This window comes from Chelon labrosus (assembly GCF_963514085.1).
Source record: "Chelon labrosus genome assembly, chromosome: 13".
Taxonomy (NCBI): Eukaryota; Metazoa; Chordata; class Actinopteri; order Mugiliformes; family Mugilidae; genus Chelon; species Chelon labrosus.
The window spans coordinates 29,494,113-29,513,369 of NC_140346.1; the positions used below are offsets into that span (position 1 = coordinate 29,494,113).

Below are 19,257 nucleotides of genomic sequence, written 5' to 3' on the forward strand. Positions count from 1 at the left end.
GATAGATAGATAGATAGATAGATAGATAGATAGATAGATAGATAGATAGATAGAATAAATAAACTACATACACTGTTGTTTATTGTTGTTTAAATAAAGTTTAGTCAGAGATCGTCAACAACACGAACCCTAACATCCGGTTGTGGATTTCAAAGTAAATCATAGAACATAGAAAGAATCACAAGAAGTAAATGAATCTTGAACACTTTAAAATAGTTAAACCATATTCAAATTAATAATTTAAATAAAGTTTAAAAAGAACAACTTCCGCGTTGACCCGGAAATGAATTCCTCTCCGGGGTGAAAGGCTCGGAGTCACCGCCGGGCTCCAACATGGCGTGGAGGAGCCTCTCCGTCCTGCTCACATTCACTGGACAAGATGTTTTACGGAGCTCCATGAGGGGAGGCAGGTCAGTTCCCACACAGCCGCAGAGAAGCAGCCTTCTCCGGCTGACAGGCAGACAGAGCTCCGCTGCTCGGAGCTAGCTCCGTTAGCTTCTCTGTTAGCTCAGACTAACCGTTAGCTGCTGGCTAACAGAGGAATCTGCTGCTTCTGTGTTTGTTCTGAAAGTTTAACCCGGATCAGTTTGTGGAAATGTGTCGTTTAGTTTTATATTTATCACTTATTTATTAAACTTTCCGCTGCTCTTTGCTTATAGCTTAGCACAGAGCTAACAGTAAAGCGTTTATGAAGATGCTGAAAGAGAAACAAACCTGTTAAAGATGTTAGAGAAATAAAAAGTAAATATCTAAACACACCTTTAGTTGTGTTCTTATCAAACAGGTCAGACTTCAGTGTCAGTAACACTGTGTCTGATTAATTAGTGATAAACTAAAACGTACACACAGTTCAACCTCTGGACATTTTATTTATCCTGGACATCATCACATTCTACCACTGTGATCATTATACAATCCAGAAGAAGATGGAGATTTCCTTCATGTTGTTCACACATGGAACTCCCCAGGGAAACCAGTCACCAAGGCATGCTACATATCAATGCTAAGCTGCTACATAGCAATGCTAAGCTGCTACATATCAATGCTAAGCTAACTGTCACTACAACATGTCTGTGTTGTTCTTGTTGTCCGACGTCGTCCATCTGTCCAGCCGGTGTCCTCACAGCGTCCAGCAGAGATGTGGCTTCAGGAAAGCCGCCAGGAAACCAGAATCCAAGAAGGTGGAGGAGGAGCTGCCCGCCCCCTACACCGAGTCCTCTGAGGTCGCGGCCCACCGCCGGCCCCCGGCCCCACACCTGGACCAGAAGGTTCCGTCCAGTCCCCCCCGAGCCTTCGGCCGACTCGTCAGACCGCTCATCTTCACCGTGGGGGTAGGTGACGTTTCCTGTCGGAGCTTTAGGGGGTTTGGAGTGGGGAGGTGTTAACTCCATGTCAGTTTACAGGCTGCTCCTTCGGCTCGGCGGCCATCTGGCAGTACGAGGCGGTCAAGTCTCGGGTCCAGAGCTACTTTGACGAGATCCGCGCTGATTGGCTGGAGAAGGTCCGACCCCAGAAACGAGGGGACGTCCGCAAAGAGGTGAGGACGAAGACATAAAGACAAGAAGAGGAGGAGGTGAAGACGGAGCCTGATTGGTCTGTTTGTGTTTCAGATGAACCTGTGGTGGAACAGCCTGAGTGAAGGTCAGAGGACGGTCACAGGTGAGTCCACTGCCTCGGCGCCGCTGAGCAACACGACGCACGTTTACAACGAAGAAGAAGAAGAAATCTGAATGAAGGAGGGTTTGTGGGGAAACGATGAAGAGCTACAGGACGAGCTTCATATATGATGTTAAAATATATTATTATTATTATATTATTGTTATAGACGTCAGTTTTTCCACCAGTACTCGAACACATCTTCTCTATTCTTTCTTTGTCTTTCTTCCTTCCTTCCTTCTTTCTTCCTCCTCCTCCTCCTCCTCCTCCTCCTTCTTCTTCTTCTGTAGTTTATAAACCAGTCTTCAGGTGCATTACCCCCTCCTACAGGTTTCTATCAGTCTCTTTAAAGTCTGTTTTGTTGTATTTCTCTGAGATCAGTTGAGGTGATGCGTTCACTGCTCTCTGATCTGTCAGGATAATCTGAAGAACATCCTGTAGTGTGTTCAGGGTTCAGACTCAACCTGACACAGAATCTGTTCTTTATATTTTTAATATTTAATTTAATGTTTGTTTTTTTTCCCAGGGATCATTGCTGCTAACGTCGTCGTCTTCTGCTGCTGGAGGCTTCCTCCCCTGCAGCGCTTCATGGTCAGATACTTCACCGCCAACCCGGCCTCCAGTGAGTCCCTCTGTTTTCTGGCGGTGCGTTCGCTTGTACCAGCAGCTCCCTGGAAATTATGACGACAAACAGAAACGCCCACAAACCACAGGAGGTTATAAGATGAGATCTGTGTCCTTCTTCTTCTTCTACACTTAATAAACGTGTCTTGTGTCTTGTCCTGCAGAGACGCTGTGCTCCCCGATGCTCCTCTCCACCTTCAGCCACTACTCTTTCTTCCACATGGCAGCCAACATGTACGTCCTGTGGAGTTTCTCCAGCAGCGCCGTGTCCATGCTGGGCCGAGAGCAGTTCATGGCCGTCTACCTGTCTGCAGGTGCTGCTGCTCCTTCTTCTTCTTTCTCCACATGGAGTTGATGTTGTTGTTAACATGGACTTTCTTCTCTTTTCTCAGGCGTCATCTCCACGTTTTTTAGTTACGTTTGTAAGACGGCCACGGGGAGGTTCGGCCCGTCGGTCGGAGCGGTAAGCATCGACATCACTGCTTCACGGTAAAGGTCACAGTTCAAAGACGGACGGATCTAAACCGAGGTTCAGACCAGATTATCTGCTGGTGTGAGACCTTCAGAGACTCGCATCAGACTGGGTTTATGTAGTAACAGACGAGAGGAACCAGTCTCCAAGGACACACTGTTGCCAAGCAACGCTAAACATGCTAGCGCCTTAGGCTAACGTTAGCTAGCATGCTCCTGTAGACAAATTATAAAACTGAACACCAGACATCATCTTCTTCTTCTGTGTTCTTCTCTCTTCCTCCTCCTCCTCCTCCTCCTCCTCCTCGTCCTTCTTTCTCCTCTCTCTCTCATTTCATTGGTCGGTTTCATGTGAATCTGTCTTCCTGTTTATTTTATTTTATTTATTTTTTTAAATCTTGTGTTTGTCTCTTTTCAGTCTGGAGCCATCATGACCATCCTGGCGGCTGTTTGCACCAAAATGCCTGAAGCCAAACTGGCCATCATCTTCCTCCCCATGTTCACCTTCACCGCCGCCAACGTAAGAACCTCCTCCTCCTCCTCCTCCTTCTCCTCCTCCTCCTCCTCCTCCTCTTCTTCTCTTTACACCTGTCATACCTTTACCTGTCTCCCTCTGTGTCCTCAGGCTCTGAAGGCCCTCGTTGCCATGGATACGGCAGGTCTGGTGTTGGGCTGGAGGTTTTTTGACCACGCCGCTCATTTGGGAGGAGCCTTGTTTGGGATGTGAGTCAGAATCAGCCAGTAAATAAAAACTAAATGTTCCCGAGAGGTTTTTGTAAGGTCTCCCTTCCTGTTCCTCAGATGGTACGTCCTGTTCGGCCACGAGTGGATCTGGAAGAACCGAGAACCGTTCGTCAAAATATGGCACGAGCTGAGGACTCGAGGAGGAGGAGGAGGCGGAGGAGGAGGAGGCGGAGGAGGAGGAGGAGGAGGAGGAGGAGGAGGAAGAGGCGGTGTTGCGTAGGACTGACGGGAATAAATGTCTAAATGTAAAGATGTATAAAATGTACAGAGAACGCAGAGAACAGTGTTGAGACGCTGAATGATTAACGTGGTGAATCTGAGGCCGATAGAGATTCATGTTTAATTCTGATCTGAAAACAGATCGAAATAAATCAAGACTTTTTAAATGGTTTGTTAAACTCTCTGCTTATTTATGTTTCTTTGAAATAAAACTTTAAAATGTTCAATGAAACGACTCCTGTCTCTAAATGATCCTCAATGTTCGTCAAACACAGAATTAAAAGAAAACGGGTTCATTGATTTATTGCTGTAAAGAAATATACTTAATATACAGTAGCTCTACCTAACCTCCAAGCTAACAGTAGCTCTACCTAGCCTCCATGCTAACAGTAGCTCTACCTTGCCTCCATGCTAACAGTAGCTCTTCCTAGCCTCCATGCTAACAGTAGCTCTTCCTATCCTCCAAGCTAACCGTAGTTCTTCCTAGCCTCCATGCTAACAGTAGCTCCTCCAAGCCAACCGTAGTTCTTCCTAGCCTCCAAGCTAACAGTAGCTCTTCCTAGCCTCCAAGCTAACAGTAGCTCTTCCTAACCTCCATGCTAACAGTAGCTCCTCCAAGACAACAGTAACTCTTCCTAGCCTCCAAGCTAACAGTAGCTCTTCCTAGCTTCCCATCTAACAGTAGCTCTGCCTAGTCTCCATGCTAACAGTAGCTCTTTGTGGCTGCTGCAGGATGAAGCAGATGACGATGAGTAACGTACAAACATGAAGAGTTGTTTGCTGAACAGAGGCTGTAGTCTGAAGTCCACAGAGACAGAGACAACAACACAGAGGGTCAGGTCTGGATCTGGTTTGAATCAGGTCTGGATCTGGAGGGACCATCAGTGTCTTCCTGACCAAAACGTTTTATTCACTAAGAACTTTATTGTCCTGGTTCCAGACCCGGAGGTTCAGTCCCAGAAATCAAAAGCTAATTAAACTGTTATATTGTCCCTAAATGACTCAGGACGTCCTAGAATCAAGTCCAGAGAAAACTTTTCATTCTTCACGTGTTAATTAAAAACAGAGGACGTTAAAAGTTAAATTTCTTCTTTGTGAGTCTGAAAGCAGATTCTGGCAAACAGCTGCAGGTGAAACTCCTGAACGTCGATACTGGTGTGTGTTCAGAGGTCATCGACCTCAGAGGACCAGACTCCCAGAAACCAACCGGACTGACAGCTACACAGATCCACAAAGACCTGAAAGACGGTAAGACCTGATCCTCCAGACCTCATCCTTCAGACCTGATCCTTCATACCTGATCCTCCAGACCTGATCCTTCAAACCTGATCCGCCAGACCTGATCCTTCAGAGTCGATCCTTCATACCTGATCAACCAGACCTGATCAAACAGACCTGATCCTCCAGACCAGATCCTCCAGACCCGATCCTCCAGATCTGATCCTCCTGAGACCGAGTGAAGCAGGTATCAGAACGTTTTTGTCCTCATGCTGTAAAGATTTCAGGTGTTCATTCAGAAAGTTTAAACCAGAAGGAAGTGGTTGAGATGAACTGATTAAACTTGGTTGAACACGACGAGAGGAAGAACTAAACTCTGACAGGAAAGGTGGAAGGTGAACAGCTACGTCTATATTAGTTTCTGATGAGAATAATAAACCGGTTCGGTTGTGAATATCCTCAAATTAAAGCTGAGAGTCTGAACTTTTAGGTTCCACACAACCACCAAAAAATTAAAAATGTTGTATTTAGTGATGTAGCTTCTTCTAGTTGGTGTTAAACCTTTAAGCTAAGACATTTAGATTCTGAGAACATCTAGATCAGAGGTTTGTTTGGCTTGTAAACTACTTTTGTAGTTTATATAAACCACCTGCCCTGAGACGTGTTGGAGTCAGAGGAGTTTATTGTTCTGTTCAATCGTTCCTCTTTCATTCTGTCAGTTTAATCATCTCCTTTGTTTGCCTTTTAATGATTACATGGATTAATCCAATTTCATTTTCATCTTGTTCCAGGTTCTCCAGGTTCTCCAGGTGTTGTGCAGCATGGCGGTGTGCCTGCAGGTGGTGGGTCTGGTTCTGGGCCTGGTGTCCTGGTGCCTCCAGTCCAGCTGCACCTCCTCCCAGGTGTGGAAGATGAGGAGTCAGGGGGAGTCGGTGACCAGCAGCCAGTGGCAGTTTGAGGGTTTGTGGATGAGCTGCGCCGCCACGTCTCTGGGGTCGGTCCAGTGCAGCCGCTTCAAGACGGTGCTCGGTCTGTCGGGTGAGGGATTCAGAGTTTGTCTTTTTAAACTTAAAAAGTAAAGAAGTGCAGCAGAAACGGTCTCCAGAGACGCCTTAAAACTGAGCAGAAAGAAAATCACTCACCGTCGAAAGAGCACGACATTTAAAGAGTCCTGAGGAAGGAAGTAAAATCATTTTGACCAGGGGAGTCTGGGTCCAGCAGAGGGTCTGATCTGGCCCCCCGAGGATGAATTTACAAAGTCCTAATTTGTCCACTGGGGGTCACTCTGTTTTAGCTGTGAACATAACACGAACATAGACAGTGTAAAGATGGACGGAGGAACAACTCCTCTAAAGCGAAGCCAAATCAAATAAAGCTCCCCCTGGTGTCTGGCTGCAGTATAGGTCATAAGCTCCACCTCCTCCATGTTAGTGGGCGGGACTTGGGTCAAACTAAAGCAAATAATATTTTTCAAGGATGATTGACGCTATAGAAACAGGATGTGACATAATGGTGACTATCAGTTGCCATGTAAAACAATTTTTAGAAACTAGTCCAGTGTATAATCCATCATGTCCTTGTAACAGGTGGAGGTAGAGCAGAGCGTAGTATTAATTAAACTAAAACATGAGTGAGTCTGGAGGAAGTGTGGGCGGGGCATCAATATCACGGCTCCACGTGGCTCCGCCCTCAGACCGTACTGATCGGACTCAGGATCCAAACCCACAAGATGGCGCCGCCCGTATCTCCGGGAAAATAGAGTCAGTTTGACCAATGAGAGGAAGAGGAGACGTAGTGTCCATGTTTATATACAGACTATGGTCTAGAGCCAGTGGTGGAGTTTCTCTGAGAAAGTTCCTGAGTCAACCAGCAGGGGACACAAGAAATACTCAGCACAGAACCAGCGAATATGAATTTGGTGACATCTGGATTTTATTATGGCTGCATCAGTTGGATCATTCCAACCAATCAGAGCAACGAATTAAGTTCCTTAATCACTGTTAACTGTTACTTCCTGTCAGTATCTCTTAAGCCTTTAATAATGGGAATAATGAATCCTGAACATTCCTCCACTCAGTCAGATAGGTTTACTCCCTCTGTCTCACAACAACATGAGGCCTGAGTTTAGTTTGATATTTATTTGATCTCATTTCCGTCTCAGTGGTTTCTTCATAGCGTTGGTATCTTCTGCTCCTCAGCTCACCTCCAGGCCTGCAGGGCTCTGATGATCCTGTCGCTGCTCGTCGGCCTCGCAGCCGCCATCGTCTCTGTTCTGGGACTCAAGTGCACAAAGATTGGCAGAACCTCGGAGCAGGTCAAAGAACAGATCGCCCTGAGTGGAGGAATCATGTTCATCCTGTCCGGTAAGAAGCTTCAGGGCTGACTAGCTCATTGGTGTTCCTGTTTCAGACCTGAACGTTTCCTGGATGAATGAGTCAGATGAACCAGAATGATCCTGGTTTAGTTTCAGTGTGGATAAGGAACTAAATTAAACTCTGTCCTCTCAGGTGTCCTCACTCTCTCTGCTGTATCGTGGTACGCTGCCAGAGTCATCCAGGAATTCTACGACCCGTTCTATGGAGGAATGCGGTCAGTCAAACACACTGACCTGGTTTTAGGGTACAGCTTTGGGTCTAAGGTCTGGGTTTGGGTTTAGATTTGGGTCTAGGGTCTAGGGTCTAAGGTCTAGGGTGTGGGTCTAGGGTCTAGGGTCTAGGTTTGGGTCTAGGGTCCAGGGTCTAGGTATGGGTCTAGGTATGGTAAAGGGTCTATGTTTGGATCTAAGGTCTAGATTTGGGTCTAGGTATGGGTCTAGGATCTAGGGTCTAGGTTTGGGTTTAGGGTCCAGGGTCCAGGGTCCAGGGTCTAGAGTCCAGGGTCCAGGGTCCAGGGTCTGGGTATGGGTCTAGGTATGTTAAAGGGTCTATGTTTGGATCTAAGGTCTAGATTTGGGTCTAGGTATGGGTCTAGGATCTAGGGAATGGGTCCAGTGTCTAGGGTCTAAGTATGGGTCTAGGGTCTAGGGTCTAGGTTTGGGTCTAGGGTCTAGGGTCTAGGGTAATGCATTGCCATTGCCTCTATAAACTCTGGTGTGTGTTGCTGCTGCAGGTTTGAGCTGGGTACTGGTCTGTATCTGGGCTGGGCTGCCGCTAGTCTGGCTCTACTGGGAGGATCTATGCTGTGCTGCTCCTACAGGAAGGCGGCCTCCTCCTCCTCCCGCTCTGCACAGTATTATTAATTATTATTATCATTATTATTATTATTATTATTATTATTAATGAATAAATAAATCTGTTTCTTTCTTTATCTTTCAGTCTCTTCTCGTATTACTCGTCGGGGGGTCGGGGGCAGACCATCTACCGAGCCGCCTCAGCCTCAGACAGCAGCAGCTGTAAAGCTTATGTCTGAGCGAAGCCTCTGATCGTTTTCTACTGGTGTTGGTTTCTCTGATGAACTTGTTGTAAATAAACTCTGATCTCTCTGATGTGTAGTTCTGACTCAGTCCAGCAGGGGGCGACACATCCATTACATTTATCTCCAGTGAGTCTCGTGTAGTTCACATCTGAGCCAGAAGATGGCGACAGATCACCACGAAGATCAACCCGACATGAACTCAACTACACCTCCCAGGATGCATTGCACCAACAATTAGCTAAATAAATACAAAAAGTGAATCAGTTAACGTTTTAAAAAAGAATGAATGAAACGGAATTAATGAAGAATATAAAGATAGATAAATAAACTAATAAAGAAGGAAATATTACAGACCTTTTTTATCATATAATTAATCAGAAGGTAAATAAATAAAAATAAAAAATAAAGGCAAGAAAATAAAGAATGTTATCTAATTAAAAACTCAGAAAACTAATAAAAGATAAACCAATAAAAACGATAAACGTCTGATGTATACGTGTGTATGTCTGATAAATCAGAAAGTTAATATGGTAAATATTAATAACAAGAGAAAATAAATTAACAAGCAAAAATAAAAAGGATATGAACTTAAATGTGCAGGTTTGTGCACAAAGAGAAAAAGGTAATAAAGCAAATAAATATATAATAAACTGATTAATCTGAAAGAAAATAAAGTAAATGTGGGGCAATGAAGAAATCAAATAAATAATTTATAAAAAAGAAACATGTACATGTTTAATTAAGTTTAATTACTGGAATTAAATAAAAATAAAGATTATTCATTTATTTAATCGAGTGTAAATTAATTTGCTTGAAACATCTGGAACATCTTTTCTTCTTCTTTGAATGATTCATGAAAAAAAAACAAAAAAAAACTTTGAGACCAAAATCTCTCATCACTTCTCAATGGAGGGAAAAAAACACAGACCCCGCCCACACAAAGACCCCGCCCACAGATAGACCCCGCCCACAGAAACGAGAAGAATGGGAGATATGGGAGAAAAAAGGATATCCTGATTAAATTAAAATAAAAAAAAACCTTTAAACTACAGCAGGTCTTTCAAGTGAGGAACCTCCCTAAGGGGCCCACGCTTACATGTAGTGTTCATTATTTCCTGTTTGCTTCATTGATGTTAGCATTAGCTATCTTAGCTAACCCAGTAGTGGGTCCAGCTGTGTTGTCCCTGACCAGGTCTAGTGGGGACATTTTTCATCCTGGGGCCCCAGCAGACTCTGGAGACCTTCCTAAGGTTGTGGTTGATCACCATGTGTTTGCTGCCGGGGGTCGACAGGGGAGGAGGCGGAGGCTGGGGGGTGGAAGAGGAAGAGATGACCATTTCCTGCTGCAGCTAGAAAATAAAACAAACAGGAAACAAGCAGCAGAGCTCGACGAGGAGCCGGACAGAAGACAGCAGAGGACGCAGGGACGGCTGATCCAGAACCAGAACCAGAACCAGAGCTTCCCACAGAACAGAGGAGGAGGAAGCAGCAGAACCTCTGAGGTCCCGGTGAGTGGGCCCCGAGATGTTCTGAGAGCTGAGGAGACGTCCCGAGGATCAGCGAGAAGACAAAGGTGAGACCTCTGAGGTCTGGATCCGGCTTCACCTTCTAGTCGGACGGGGTCTGATCTGGAGTCAATGAGGATAAATTCACTGGAAGCTTCGATGAACGTATGAGTGAACGTATGAATGTTTATGACTTAGCTCGCTGCAGCTGCTGTAGCTTTATTGCTTTTATGAATTAAATCGTGTTCGATATAATTTATCTGAAAACTTACAAAAGAAACGTCTTCATTGTCAAAGTGACAACAGATTCATTCAGAGTATTCATCTCCACAGGTAGATCTCAGAGTTACACATTTAGACAAGTTTATTTCTCCAGCTCCGTCAGGTTGTTCTAGATCATGATGTTGTTGGACGTAGCTCCTGGTTCTGACTCAGTCTCTCCAGAACTCTTTTAAACCTTGGACTGTTTGCTTCCAGTCATTTTCTCACTCAGACTGATTCAGATTGTTCTTCAGGATGAATTTATATTCAGCTTCATTCATTTTAACCTTAAGAAACATCAACATGATGCTGCCTTCACCACACGCTTCACCACACGCTTCACCACATGCTCCTCCATGATTCACCATGCTCCACCATGCTCCACCATGCTCCACCATGCCTCACTATGCTCCACTATGCCTCACCATGCTCCACCATGCTCCACCATGCCTCATCATGCTCCACCATGCTCCACCATGCTCCACCATGCCTCACCATGCTCCACCATGCCTTACCATGCCTCACCATGCTCCACCATGCTCCACCATGCCCCACCATGCCTCACCATGCTCCACCATGCCTCACCATGCCTCACCATGCCTCACTATGCTCCACCATGCTCCACCATGCTCCACCATGCCTCACCATGCTCCACCATGCTCCACCATGCCCCACCATGCTCCACCATGCCTCACCATGCTCCACCATGCCCCACCATGCCTCACCATGCTCCACCATGCCTCACCATGCTCCACCATGCCCCACCATGCCTCACCATGCTCCACCATGCTCCACCATGCCCCACCATGCCTCACCATGCTCCACCATGCCTCACCATGCTCCACCATGCTCCACCATGCTCCACCATGCCTCACCATGCCCCACCATGCTACACCATGCCTCACCATGCCTCACCATGCCTCACCATGCTCCACCATGCTCCACCATACTCCACCATGCTCCACCATGCCTCACCATGCCTCACCATGCCTCACCATGCTCCACCATGCTACACCATGCTCCACCATGCCTCACCATGCCCCACCATGCCTCACCATGCTCCACCATGCTACACCATGCTACACCATGCTCCACCATGCCTCGCTATGCTCCACCATGCCTCACCATGCTCCACCATGCTCCACCATGCTCCACCATGCCTCACCATGCCCCACCATGCTACACCATGCCTCACCATGCTCCACCATACTCCACCATGCCTCACCATGCCCCACCATGCTACACCATGCCTCACCATGCTCCACCATACTCCACCATACTCCACCATGCTCCACCATGCCTCACCATGCTCCACCATGCCTCACCATGCTCCACCATACTCCACCATGCCTTACCATGCTCCACCATGCCTCACCATGCTCCACCATGCTCCACCTTGCTTCTTCTCTGCAGTAACTTCATGTTCTCGCTGATGGTACCATGTCAGATATTAGAGTAACTGCAGCAGTAGATGACATGAGACTCGTCGTCCTGCTGACTCTTTAAAAGCTCCTTATAAACCTGATAGTTTGATGTTTGGTGGCTGGTTTTCACAGAGAAGCCAAGTTAAACTCCACAGGCCTGAGTCTGAGACCAAGCTGCTGATGGACGACGGCGTCCTGGTGGCTGAGCTGCTGATCTTGGCTCCAGACGTGGTCGTATTTAAATTAATTCATCTTTTATATTCTAATGATTCCTCTGAGTCTCTCTGACCGCTGGCCAGATGTTCGTCCTGTGGATCGATCGGGTCTCGTTCTTCCTCCTCCTCCTCCTCCTCTTCCTCTTCCTCCTCCTTCTCCTCTCTGGAGAACTCAGGAAAAGATTTAATTTCAGGATCTGAGCTTCAGAGCCGATGAAACGTTTCTTATTTTCCTTTTAACTCCCGACACGTTCACTGAGAGACTTTAGAAAACATCTTCCTGATGAGTTTATATCAGGTGGGGGCCCCTGGGGGCCCTCTACGTATAAAACGTAGCACAGCAGAATAAAAGCTGACTTCTCTGTTTGTGACCCACTGACCTGATGAACACTCTTTTAATAAATCTGCTGACGTGTTCCATGAAGCTCCGACTGTAAAGGGAAGTTAACGTTGATAGTTTCTATTTAAAATGAGTCTGGACTTTAAACACATTTAAATCCTCTTCTAATCTTCTCTGTATTTATTGAATCCCTTCACTGTCATTGGATAAACCCAGAGCTTACCGAAATAAAAGAATCTGCGGAAAAAACAAAACGATTCTGATTAGAGATAAAAAAAAAAAAGATGGTTAATCAACTTTGAACGAGACCAGAAATAACTTCATTAAACCAAAGCGTTTTCATATAGTGAAGAATATTTGATTTTGCTTGTTTTAGCAGTGGTCATGCTAAGATAAGCTAAGCTAAGCTAAGATAAGCTATCCAACTGCAGCTCAGTTACCAAAACATTAGGTACACTAATGAAGTCATTCTAGTCTGTGGTTCTGTTAAACTGAATTGATCTGAGGAGAAGAACCTCAGATCAATAGTTCTACAAAATGAAAACACAGTAGAATCAACGTCTCTCTGAGTTAGTAGAAACTAAAGCTGAACACCAGAACCTTCATGGAGACTAGATTTAGAGCATTAATTGCATTCACTGGTGTACCTAATGAAGTGGCCAGCTCAATAATTTATATATATTAACTACATGGCACAGTTAACACAATAAATGTCCTCACGTCCTACAAATAGAAATACGATTAACTTTTAAAACATGGAGATGTTTCAGTAACTATTAGCATGTTAGCTTGCTGCTATTAGCAGTTAGCTCTGATCTCTTTTGTACGGTCCTGATTTTATCACGTTTTCTCTCAGTACGTTCAGCTCTTACTTTAAATATCATAAAATTATAATGAATCCATTAAGCTGACCGGGGCCCGTCTATGTGACTGTACGCAGGCGTACGGGGGGGGGGGGGAGGGGGGGCAAAGGTTAATGTTTAGAGAATGCATCATGTCCCCACAGAGACACAAAGACGTGTGCATTGACCTCTATTGAGTTAATGTGTCAGCTCTGTCTTTTGTGAAGGTGAGTGTGTGTTTAGCAGCTGACTGATGACTGCTAGCTGCAGGAATGTAACACACACTAACAGAAACACACACCAACACACTGGAGGAGGTGGATTGTAATTAGTTTGTTGTTGAATGATTTTTTCTGTCTGGGAGGAAACAGGAAGAAGTTTGACATTGAAGGAAAGTCAGAGTTTAGAAAGGACAGAGGTCTTATCAAACACTGAGCACGTTGCCACTGCTACAGTTTATAGTGTGTCAGTTAGGGGCCCCTAGCAGAGGCCCCTGCTGTCACTGAAAACGTAGCCCATTGCCACTGCTACAGTTTATAGTTGGGCCCCTAGGAGAGGCCCCTGTTCGTCTCTCATTAAACTCAGTGAAGCTCGTGTTTCTCTCAGATTTTTTTTGTGTCCTGTCGCTTTAAGAAGAGACCACTTCAGAGGCAGTGGGAAATACGACAACTCTGTCACTGCTCAGATAAACATTAAAGAGCTTTAATCTGAGAAAACTAATTCACCAGATCACATTAAACTCATTAAAGAACAGTTCTCTCGTTAAATCCGTTTATTTCTCATAACAGCAGCGATTTAAATCTGTGATGCCACGAAAACAAAAGCCAAAAAATATTTGTTCCATGGAAATAAATATTTCTTATGTCCTGATAAATCAACCAATTAATGATTAAAACGATTGTCAGACTGAAAAATAACTTATAAAATAAAATAATAAAATAACTTAGAAAAGAGAGCCAAACATGGAATAAATATTGAACCAAATAAATTAAAATGATTAATAATCTTTTAAAAACTATTCTGACCTCTCTGAGCTCAGCCAGGGTGAAGGATGGATCATTAATAAAAGATATTTGAATTTATTTCGGTAAATTTGCAAGACAATGAAATATTCCGACGCTCGGGGTGCCCCTGAACGCGTCGGGCCGGAGGCTGGTCAGGGTCTGAGAGGAGCTGCAGATCACATCAGTTCACGTTGAACCGGTCGAAAGCTCCAGATTCTCTGCGCTCAGCCCCGACTCCGTGTCCGCCTCGGAGACGCTTCAGCCCGGCTACAGGAGACAGTCCGACCCGCCGCCATGGCTCCGAGCTGTGAGTCTGGTTCTCTGATTATTGATGAAAGTCTCAGTTAAAAACTACAAACTGACTCATTTAACAAGATGGAACTGGAGTTTTTTGTCTTTTTTAATTTAAAAGTGATTTAAATTCGTCACTATTGTTGATTAATCGACTTGTTTGACTTGGAGCATGTTTGCAGGTTTAGACCCAGAGATTAAAGGGTTTCTATATTATTGATCCTGACTCATCCAGTCAGCTGTTTATGTGCAGCCGCTTCATGTTCAGTCAGGCCCCTGGTTCTAAACCTGGGGTTCAGGGCCCTCTGAAGGGACACCAGATAAATGTGAAGGGTCAGGGGGGTGAAGTCAGTCTCAGGTGTCTGGCAGACACCTGAAGAGCAATCAGTTCATTTAGAGCGCTGCGTTCAATGACACGTCAGGTTGTGGTTTTTTCCATTAAAGCTGGAAAACAAACAGAAGAATGTAGACGGATCAAAGTCCTCTCTCTGTCTTTAGTTTTCTGTCTCTCATTTCTTCACCTCCTCCTCCTCCTCCTCCTCCTTCTTCTTCTTCTGTTCTTTCTGCCCAGTTCGCTCTGCTGGATGTGATGAGTGAGTAGAATAATGAGTGAATGAATGAATGAATTCCCTCTGTGATGGAAACAGAACCACCCTCTGCTGACTGGGACACTTTAACTTCCTGTTTCTGACTGAACTCCTTTGTCCTTTGACCTCTGGACTGTTGGTGACCTGCAGTGAGAGTCAAACTGATCACAATCAAATTAATCTGAGTTTTCACTTATTTCAGATCAGGCGGGGCCCCTGAGGCAGGGCCCCTGAGGCGGGGCCCCTGAGGCAGGGCCCCTGAGGCAGGGCACCTACTGTCCTTATATAATGGTTAAAGCTGTTAAATATTTATCAGACACACCTTCACTGAGGAGAAACTTTATGACCTCTGATCAGTTCAGAACCTGCCTGAGAATCTGTCTGATTTAAGGTTCTCCTCGGCGTGGTGGTGATCAGGGATAGTTATGGGTTCATTCTTCATCTCAGTGTGAACAGGAACAGCTGACAGAGCATTCAGCTTCACTCTTCGAGTCAGGACGTGAACAGATGAAGAAGATGGTGAGAATGAATGAGGTCAGTGTGGTCAGATAGAATCAGCTTCAGGTAATTCAGCCGCGACCAGATCCTCCACCTGATGATTCAGAAACTCTGTAGATCTGATCCCTGATCAGTCTGATGGAGGAGGAGTAGAGGTGGTGGTGGTGGTAACCATGGTAACCTCTACTAATCAGCATCAGGTGAGGGACAGAAACATGGAGGTAGAAAAACAAGATGAACCAAGATGGAATCAGTGTGGACAGAGACGATGGAGACGTGGAGACATCTTGGTCGTCTTCTAAGACTCTAGACATTCAGGACTGGAGGAGGACATGGAGGAGGACATGGAGGAGGACATGGAGGAGGACATGGAGGACATGGAGGAGGACATGGAGGAGGACATGGAGGACATGGAGGAGGAGGACATGGAGGAGGACATGGAGGAGGAGGACATGAAGGAGGAGACACTACTATTAGTCTCTGTTTGCTCCATGTCCTCCTCCATGTCCTCCTTCATGTCCTCCTCCATGTCCTCCTCCTCCATGTCCTCCTTCATGTCCTCCTCCATGTCCTCCTCCATCCTTTCCTTCCTCCTTCTCCTCCTTCTTCTTCTACTCTTCTATTTCCAGTAGATTAGATGTCTCTGATCACATGGTTTACCATCTCCATGGTAACCGTGACATTCTTTAGCAGAAGTTCCTTATGTGACGTTCTGTATCTGACGTTCTTTAGTCCATGTTCTTTAGCAGACGTTCTTTATTTCATTTTCTTTATCTGACAGCGACATTCTGTATCTGATGTTCTTTATGTGACGTTCTTTAGTTGACGTTCTGTAGCTGATGTTCTGTAGCTGACGTTCTGTATCTGACGTTCTGTATCTGACGTTCTTTATGTGACGTTCTTTAGTTGACGCTCTGCAGCTGATGTTATTTAGCTGATGTTCTGTAGCTGCTGCTCTTTATGTGACGTTCTGTAGCTGATGTTCCGTAGCTGATGTTCTTTATCTGACGTTCTGTGGCTGCCAGGCCGCCTGCGGTTCTGTGGAATCTCTCCCAGACTTCAGCCACTTATCATTCCAGTCACTGAGCAGCGTCTCAGTAAAATTCCTCTGACTGAGTGTAAACACAACACGGATCATCTGTGTTTGTTTTCACCTTTTGTTCCCGGGATGTTCTGTTCTTTTAATGTTCTGATCCCTGGTGACCAGGTCAGATGTGTTCTGATTACATTTTACTTTTGTTAAAAACATGAAACTGTTGATGATGTTCTTTATTTGAGGTTCTTTAGTTGATGTTCTGTAGTTCATGATCGTGGCTGATAGTTGACGTTCTTTGATGTTAACATGTTCTGATTGGTCGGTTCTTTTGTTCCCTGAGTTTGTCTTTAAGGTTCTTTGCTGTCTGCCTGAAAGACTAAATTCAGGGAACACAGACATGACTTATTTTAGCCCCTGTTCTTGTCTTGTCTTATAAAATTCCCTTTATTTCTGATATGTGTGACTCCGATTAGCTTAGCTTCAGGCTAACTGTGGCTAGCTAACATCTCCTGCTTCTTTTCCCATGACTCCATGTTCTCCGGTTCTCCGTGTGTCAGTGGGTTTTCAGTCATTCATCATGAATTTAATGAAGAAAGGAAACGATGATAGAGTTTGAGCAGGAAGTGGGTGATGAGCTGTCAGAATGATTCCTGTTGATATTTCTGAATGTTCTTCCTCCTTTATCGCTGCAGCCATTAGTCATGAGACTCACCCTGGGGGTCAGGGCCGAGGCCTCTGATTGGATATCTGCTTCTCTTCCTGACTTCCTGTTTGTGTTTTGGGGCGTTTAAAGGTCTCGACGTCGTCACCTTCACATGACGTTTAAATGTCATGTTGAACACGTCCACATGTGTGAAGACAAAACACAAACCCAGCAATAAATATGATATGTGATATATACAGACTGGGGCCCATTAGAGCTCAGCTCAGGGCCACTGCTGCCCTGTCACGTTTGTTGGAGGCCCCCTATTGGTTGAGGGGTACCAGGTGTTTACCTGCTGACTGTCTGGGGTCAATAATAGCGTTAGCTGCTAATGTAGCCACAGCATCTCCTCCTTCTTCTTCTACTCTTCTATTTCCAGCAGATTAGATGTTCTGATGTAAACACTCTGATCACATGGTTTGATTCTGTCTCCATGGTAACAGTGACTGACTTTAGCTGACATTCTTTAGTTAATGTTCTTTAGCTGATGTTCTTTATCTGACGTTCTATAGCTGCCGTCCGCCCCACGTGACTGATTAGCTTAGCTACTATTGCTAATGCACACACAGTGTCACTGCTGCAGCTCTGACTTCCTGAGTATCGTCCAATCAGCAGCTAGAGTACAGTAACTAACCTCCAGCTGTTTCACAACATCTGAAACCTTCCTGACATCTGGACCCGGTTGTTCCTGGTTCCTGGTTCCACATGTGAAACCCACCGTTAAACATCTGGCTGTTAAAAGGTTGAAGCTTTTGCAGCTGCAGCCTCGGTTTGCTTCGACACCCCAGGCTGCCCCCGCCTCTGCCTGTGTTTGAATCCCATTTTTATTCTTTGACGTTTTTTTAACTTCTTCCTGCTCAGACAAGCTTTCAGAGTCTTTCTTCAAGGGCTCAGACTAACACTAACAGATGGATCTGAGGCCCCCAAGAGCCCCTTACAAGTTCAAAGTAAACGAACAGACTCCTGACAAACATAAATCTCTGTCGGTCTGGGGGTGTTTTGGGGATCCGGTCGGGTCCTGGTCCTGGAGGTCTGGAGGTGGACTGGGCCACGCCCGGCAGTTAGCAGCGGGGACCCAGGAGCCCTCGCCTCTGTCCGTCACACTATCGCTGTCCTTTCCGCTCCCATTGTTTGTGTCCAGGAGCTTCCGCGATGCCCTGCGACCCTCTTGAAGAAAACAGGCTGTGTGTGCGAGCGCCGCCGGGGCTGCTGGGTATTTATGGAACCAACGCCGCTGAATCACTTCCCACTTTACCCTGCACACTGGACGCCAGTGTGTGTTTTCCTCAGTGTTCATATATATATACGTGTGTGTGTGTGTGTGTGTGTGTGTGCTTTCCTTTGCTGACTGTGTGTGTGGGTGTGTGTGTGTGTGTGTGTGTGTGTGTGGAGTCTATTTCTGGCGGCAGCGGTTTGTTCTGAGCTGGTGAGACTGGAAACCAACAACATGAACAACATCCGCTCCCAGTTCACCTCCAGCTTCATGTTTCCATCACTTTCATTCAGAGGATTGAAGCAGAGCAGGACAAACCTTTAACTGAGGCCACGACCACAAACATGGGTTTGAGTTTGTTATGAATAGAATTCATTTATTAACTCATTAACACCTCAATCCTGTGGAGTAGATTTAACCCCTTGACGCCTGATTTGATTTACAATTATATAAAAAATGAATTAATTGTGTCTGTGCTTTGAAGCTGATGCTAAATTAAGTGGAGATTGTTCATTAGTCTATAATACACAGTATAGATATAATTGTAGGTATGATGCAAATCAGACAGGCATGAAAAGTAAAAACCGTAAAACATTTACAGAAAGTACAAAATCCATATGTACAAATACATCACAAAATCAAATTACACACTATAACACCAACGATTGGAATCCAATCTGAAACAGAGTCCAAGCGTTTCACTGAGGACTTCTAAACTTTAAAACGTTCATTCACAAATGAACTTCCTATTCGTTAGCTTCCATTGACCGGATGTAGTTCCCACTCCGACTGGTCCTACGAGAAACTAGTGCTTGCAAAAGGTTCCTAGGTGTGTAGTGAATGTGCACAAACCCACATTGGAGGATTACATGCGTTATTTCAGCTGCAGTCTGAGCGGAAGCCGTGTGAATTCGTGACACTCTGCATCAAGGGGTTAACTCTTGGTTGTTCTAAGTGGATCAGTGAAGGATGGTTGAAGAACATCTCAGAGA

General features: G+C 45.3%; 2 protein-coding genes across 2 annotated transcripts; both read left to right on the top strand.

Annotated features, from left to right (window-relative positions):
- The first annotated feature begins 297 nt into the window (after window positions 1-297).
- On the top strand, window positions 298-3,943 carry parlb (presenilin associated, rhomboid-like b). The gene is made up of 10 exons (XM_084558573.1): window positions 298-410; window positions 1,112-1,331; window positions 1,397-1,537; window positions 1,611-1,659; window positions 2,183-2,278; window positions 2,445-2,594; window positions 2,673-2,743; window positions 3,170-3,271; window positions 3,377-3,474; window positions 3,553-3,943. The coding sequence occupies exons 1-10, from the start codon at window positions 334-336 to the stop codon at window positions 3,713-3,715; spliced, it is 1,167 nt and encodes a 388-aa protein (XP_084414699.1). The 5' UTR covers window positions 298-333; the 3' UTR covers window positions 3,716-3,943.
- Window positions 3,944-5,661: 1,718 nt separating this feature from the next.
- cldn15lb (claudin 15-like b) lies at window positions 5,662-8,340 on the top strand (the record flags this gene model as incomplete). The annotated part of the gene is made up of 5 exons (XM_084559163.1): window positions 5,662-5,970; window positions 7,131-7,295; window positions 7,440-7,521; window positions 8,041-8,160; window positions 8,247-8,340. The coding sequence occupies exons 1-5, from the start codon at window positions 5,754-5,756 to the stop codon at window positions 8,338-8,340; spliced, it is 678 nt and encodes a 225-aa protein (XP_084415289.1). The 5' UTR covers window positions 5,662-5,753.
- Between the last annotated feature and the right edge of the window lie 10,917 nt (window positions 8,341-19,257).